General features: G+C 34.6%; 2 protein-coding genes across 2 annotated transcripts; one reads left to right on the top strand and one right to left on the bottom strand.

Annotated features, from left to right (window-relative positions):
- Positions 1 to 571: 571 nt before the first annotated feature.
- Positions 572 to 3,538, top strand: LOC139866960 (transcription initiation factor TFIID subunit 9-like). Its single transcript, XM_071855264.1, has 3 exons — positions 572 to 789; positions 2,032 to 2,298; positions 3,090 to 3,538. Exons 2-3 carry the CDS (start codon positions 2,041 to 2,043, stop codon positions 3,366 to 3,368), a joined length of 537 nt encoding a protein of 178 aa, XP_071711365.1. The 5' UTR covers positions 572 to 789; positions 2,032 to 2,040; the 3' UTR covers positions 3,369 to 3,538.
- A 293-nt stretch (positions 3,539 to 3,831) lies between these two features.
- Positions 3,832 to 6,080, bottom strand: LOC139866502 (protein DETOXIFICATION 14-like). Its single transcript, XM_071854758.1, has 6 exons — positions 5,533 to 6,080; positions 5,321 to 5,407; positions 5,185 to 5,241; positions 4,557 to 4,795; positions 4,262 to 4,467; positions 3,832 to 4,182 (listed from the first exon to the last, which is right to left on the bottom strand). The coding sequence occupies exons 1-6, from the start codon at positions 6,069 to 6,071 to the stop codon at positions 4,147 to 4,149; spliced, it is 1,164 nt and encodes a 387-aa protein (XP_071710859.1). The 5' UTR covers positions 6,072 to 6,080; the 3' UTR covers positions 3,832 to 4,146.
- Between the last annotated feature and the right edge of the window lie 217 nt (positions 6,081 to 6,297).

Raw genomic sequence — 6,297 nt, 5'->3', positions numbered from 1 at the left:
ATAAAACGAACTGCTTTTAAAAAAGTAACCAGTGTTTCTTAATTAACATGTTAACTATTAGACAAAACTTATGAATAGTACCAGGGGTATTTTCGTATTTTCACCTTTTTTTCCCCTTCTTTCTTTCAAGTAACACCACAAAAGCCTCCCACACTCTGTTTAAAAATTAAAATCGGCCCTCAACACAGGGGGTTAAAGCGTCAAATCAAAATTTTCATAAAATATCTTAAATAAACTCCACTCAAATATTCAACATGTCATATCTTCTTGATCGCAACGAGTTAAATTTTTCCGACACCATCCTTAAACTCGAAATAATTTTATGAACACAATGTCACTAACTATACGCAAAACGAACACTTTTAAAAAAACGCTAAATATTTAGGGTACTTTTCATATATGTTGATTTTTCACTCGCAGGCTCCGTAACTAAACACAATAAAATACATTAAAAATCGAACCCCGCCGCGAAGCGAGAGTTAGAAAACTAGTTTATGCTATAAAAGGATAAGAGTGAATATTATTTACACCGTTTTCTCGAGTTTCTTTTTAAGAAATAAAGGAAATGAAAGGATACTGGGGACACTTATCATCAAACTCCAGAAAAAAAAAATCGTTGCTGGATATGTTGCTTTTCTATTTTAATTTGTTTCGTATTTTTTTTTCCCTAAATAACCCTTGAAACCCTCAATTGCTCGTAAATATTTTCCTCTTAAGTAATCAAAAAGCTTCGTTCAACATCATTATCATAACGATTATTATTGAAGCTCTTTAGCAGGGTTTCTTCAAGTAAGATTTTTTCTTTCACTTCGATTTAGTCATTTGTTGTTTTGATCACTTGTAGGCTTCAATTTCGAAATCTTGATCGCATTATTGCTAGGTTTTTTTTTTTTTTTTTTTTTTTTTTTTTTTTAAATTTAAGATAACTACATAACTGAAATTAGTGTCTGTCTTGAAATTTAAAAGTTCTAGTGACTCTTTCTGTGTTGTTTAATATCCAAATCCACCTGCCGTTCGTATTATGTAGATCTGTTAATATGCCCACCACCTGTTCGTTTAAATGTCTGAATAAGCAGTGTTAATTTTTCATCATTACTGCTGTAGGAGGTAGGTTCTATAGCCGAAAATTTAAAGTTTTATGATGTATGTAGGCTTGTGTAATCTTCTGGCCTCTGCTTAGGGTTAACATTTTCACTATCATTCTTGTAATTTGTACTCAATCGATGTGTCTGATTAGTAATACTTCGTAATTAAATAGCTTAATTCCAATTAAAATCACTAGCTTGAGTCAATCATCTTCAAGATATGAATGTTTATGCCTCACTTTGTTGTGGTTAACAATTCACATTATCTAGCTTAATTCCAATTTGTTAATTTAGATGGCAGTCTTTGTCTGATCACTTGGATCCAATTAGTGGATACATTCATACAATGTTTTTTCTGGCATTAACCTTAATTCCTAAGTTACCGAGTTAAGTGTAAAAGTTACTGCACGTTTTCCATTCACATAAATTTTAAAATGATACGGTATGTCAACAATCAACATTAAAGCCAGCTTATGCACTGCCTGTGTATATCTACAGTTTTTTGATTAAATGTTGCAGATTATTGTTTATAACCTACATATGAATATCTGTTTCCTGGTGTATGCTTTCTTCTTTGATTTTGGAAAATTGTGAGTCAAAGTTGATGATTTGATAATTTTTCAGAAGTTAGGGCTTTTTTTTTTTTTTTTTTTTATGTCTAGAAGTTTTTAATTATAGGCTTTGATTTCCATGTTATAAAGTTTTATGCAGTATTGCATTTTGCCTTCACTTATTGTGAAAATCAAGTTGTATTTCTGATGTCAAGTTAACCGATTCAACTTGTTGCCGTATATTCATTTGTCAGTTAACTTAAGGTCTCGATTTTCTGCCTTTTTTAAGCTTCACATTCAGTTATATTGAAATATTTGATGTCTTGCTGCTTAGTCTATTCCTTTCATAAATAAAGAATTCATTTCATCATAAGATTTAAAATACATGTCATCAGGTTTTAGGAATGGCTGACGGAGAAGAGGATTTACCAAGGGATGCCAAAATTGTTAAACAGTTGTTGAAATCAATGGGGGTTGAAAGTTACGAACCTCGTGTTGTTCACCAGTTTCTAGAACTTTGGTACCGGTATACAGTCGATGTGCTGACAGACGCACAGGTTTACTCAGAACATGCTGGAAAGTCAATCATTGACTCTGACGATGTTAAACTGGCTATTCAGTCGAAAGTCAATTTCAGCTTCTCTCAACCACCTCCCCGAGAGGTATGCTACTTCACTAAATTTTTTATGGGGCGTTTAGGGTTGCTTATTCAAGTGCTTATCAGATAAGCAAATTCAATCCCTCTTGCTGAACTGCTTTTTTTTTTTTTTTTTTTTAAAGGCAACTGCTTATCTACCTGCAATGTTTTTTTAAGAAATAACCATCCCAATATAGCCAGAGGTCTCGGCCAAGGTTATAATAGTCGCGAGTTTGAGACGATTCGGTCGAGCCTTTGACGGTCGAGTCGGGCATTGATTAACGTTGACTTTTGGTAAATAATTTATGTATATTACACATAAATATATCAATCATCTAACATAAATATTTCATACATATGTACAGGCATAAAATCTAATTTTAAAATATATTAAAATTTTGGCTAACTTGACTATTGACTAAATTTGAGTGACTCAACCCGACTTTGGCTCTACTTTCTGGCGTTGACCGACTTTTATGGTGTTTTTTGACGAAACGGGATGGGTTAGTCTCCAAGGATGCGTTGGCTGAATCATCCGACTTTTACAAAAATTGTCTGAGGTTCAAACCCTCACGAGCTAACCTTGTGAGTCTAGGTACATCTGAGTAAAAATACTCGCTTTACACGGCTAGCCTGAATAGGAAACCCTTATCCATTTATATTATTTAAGGAATAAGTACTAAAAAAATAAACATGATATCACACCTGCTTATCTTATAATAGAAGATGAGCACTTAAAAATAAGCGATCCCAAACACCCTTTATCAAATTTCTTTTCTTTTCAAATTTTATTGTGACATGATATATATTTTTAAGGTCCTACTAGAATTGGCAAAGATCAGGAACAAAACTCCATTACCAAAGTCGATAAGTGCACCAGGGATGGCGTTGCCCCCTGAGGCTGATACCTTAATTAGTCCAAATTATCAGCTTGCGATTTCAAAGAAGCGAACAAATGAAGCTGTTGAAGAGACAGAAGAAGATGAAGCTAGTGATTCTAAGACGAATTCATCTCAAGAACAGAGGACTACTGACTTGCCCCAAACTACCCATCAACGAGTTTCATTTCCTTTGGGCCCAAAACGCGCTAGGTGAACTTTGTGTTATTTGTGTTTTAAGATATCAAGATTCACATAATGGTTACTTTTAGATCTTTGTTGTTAATGTTTTACCTAATATCAAGAGGTTTGGAGAAATGGGAACTCAGCTATGCTAGTTAAGTCGTTTATATTGCCTTAATCCTGTTATGAAAATAATACTTTCTAGCTTCCTTCCCTTTGGGTCCAAACTCAGCTATGCTAGTTAAGTCGTTTATACATCACTCATTTTATACTTTCCATCACAAACTATACCTTCAATCATAATTGATTCCATGATGGTGCACTTGTTGTAAACAGACATGTATAAGAATATATAAAATAACAATTGATAAAATAATTCATTATCGGGGTGGCTAGATAAAGGTCGGAAACAGTTACGGAAGAACCCTTGAAGAAAAACTTTATCCGTTTATAAAAGAAAACATTATCAAAGTACTCAGAATTCAAAATGACCAAATTCCATAAACTATCACAATTTTGCATCTATCAAACAATTGTATAGCATGGTGATATCCACTAATAAAAATGATAGATCCGCTATAAAGTATGCATTAGCACTTGTACAATACAAGTATCCAATGTGCAGTTTAAGTGGGTTTAACAATTTCAAAAGTGGAAATATCAATGCCCGTGTATAAAGTGCCTCGTATACATTTTGTTTAAATATGTGAGTAATAGCAATCGTCTATTCACATTGCCCGTTAAATTTGTTAAGAAGTATCAATAGTTTCATGAACACGTTCTGTTACCCCGCCTTGTTAAGGCATCATTTCTCATCCCACAAATACCCGTTCTCTTGCCTTCGTTGCCTGCAAACGCACAAAATGATCAGTTGGTGGACTAACAAAGTCCAACATCAAAAGCAATTCACATTGTAAAATCAAGAACCTGTTTTTCCCAATTAGTAGAACAAGTAACAAGAGTAAGCAGAACGCATTGCACGATTGATCCGATAATTAGTCCACTCCACAACCCTTTACCTTTTAGGTTCAACAAAAACCCCAAGACTAAAGCCATAGGGATCCCAATGAGATAATATGACCCGAGATTAATGTACGCACCGATATGTTGCCAGCCGCTTCCTCTAGAGACACCTGTTAAAAACAAACAGTTTTTAATAGAAGTGTTTTACTTATTGAAGTATGCGAAATATATGTTTTTCAAGAAGGTTTAGATAAAGAACCTGAAAGAATTGCTTGTATTGCATCTGCGAACAAGGTGAAACAAAGAAGAAGGGTGATGTCTTTGACATAGTCAACTAGTTCCTTTTCGTTACCAAACACGTAACCAAGAACAGAACGAGAACAGAAAAGAACGGTAATGGCTATGATCACTTCCACTACTCCCAGAGCCAAAGCAGACAAGATAGCTGTTTTTGCAGCCTGTGGATTCCCAGCTCCTAATTCATTTGATACTCTTGTGCTTTAGAACACACAAAAGAAAAAAGATTAAATCTTTGACACTTGACGTATCATTATTATTGGGGCAAAGTAGATATATGTAGCCTAACCGGGTACCGTGACCTTTTCCAACTCTTTTCCCTAGGGAAAAACATCGAGTAAACAGATAAGATTTTTTCTGTTACCCGGGGAAGGGTAGTATTTTTTTTACTCAGATGTATGAAGCCTATTCGGGTATCCCATGACTGTTTGACTCTTTTGTTGGGGCAAAACATCCAGTACCTAGTTCAGACTACTCGAGTAAGGGGAGTATATATTTACTCAGATATAATGTGGCATATTCAGGTATCACGTGACAGTTTCAGACTCTTTTCCCTTGGGACAAAACATCAAATGAGTTAAAGAGCAAACCTTGCTGCAGCCCCAAATGAGTAAGGTATGTAATAATGCAAGGCACCAACTATTAGACTGTTACAGAAGATGATCCTGCATTAGTATACAATTTTCATATATTACAATGTCATTATTTTGCTCGAATTAAGATTACCATATTGAGAGGACTGAAGTCTCCAACTGTGGATTCGCCAAGAGGCCAGACAGCAAAACAACAATCTCGTATGACCACCATTCAAGACTACACAACAAAAATGAAAACAGATTCTATATTTCAATCCAATTCAGATATATGAAAAAAGAAAAAAAAAAGAAAAAAAAAAAAAAAAAAAAAAAAAGAAAGAAAGAAACCCTTTAAACTTATACCAAATCATGACAGCAGATGGGATGGCAAATTGGATGAACTCTTTGATGCTTATAAAGATCTCTCCTGAAAATGTGACACGTGTCCTTTCACACGATTCAGAGTGATACAAATAAATCCCAAGAAAAATCACATTAAAAGTGTACGAGATTCCAATCGCCAAAGCTGCGCCAGCTGTCCCGAACCCAAGCTTGAACACTAGAGTCCAACATATGGGTACATGAATCAAAAGTACAGCAACGGAGCTCCATAACATAGGGAGTATGAGACTTTGCGACAGTAAATATCGGATGATTAGTTGCAGGCTAGCGTAGGGGAAAAGGGTAGGTATAAGCCAGACTGAAAATTTACGTGCTTCAGCTGAAATTAAAGGATCTTGACCGAGAAGAATTAGGAGTTTATCGATATAGATCCACAAAATAGAAATTGGGAAACAGACCAAAAGTAGTGAAATTATAGCAGCATATGTGTAGGTACCGAGCTTTTTGTACTGTCCTGCTCCGTAAGCTTGTCCACATAAAGTTTCCAACGCGCTCGCCATTCCAAACTGTCAATTCTCATGGTTTCAAAATGAAAGAATCATTTAGTACTAACAATTGAATTGGTGCATGTATATCAATATTAACTACAAGTGTGTTTGTTACCTATAATAGTAAACAGTATTAAGTTTAACTCACATTTTTGTTAGTTACTCCCATAATAAATATAAGAATATTTTTTTTAACAATAGCCTTTAGAGTTGTTGTTAAGGTGCCAAGTATTTTGTA

Source organism: Rutidosis leptorrhynchoides, chromosome 9, assembly GCF_046630445.1.
Source record: "Rutidosis leptorrhynchoides isolate AG116_Rl617_1_P2 chromosome 9, CSIRO_AGI_Rlap_v1, whole genome shotgun sequence".
Classification (NCBI taxonomy): domain Eukaryota; kingdom Viridiplantae; phylum Streptophyta; class Magnoliopsida; order Asterales; family Asteraceae; genus Rutidosis; species Rutidosis leptorrhynchoides.
This window is presented reverse-complemented; position numbering and strand designations above follow the sequence as displayed.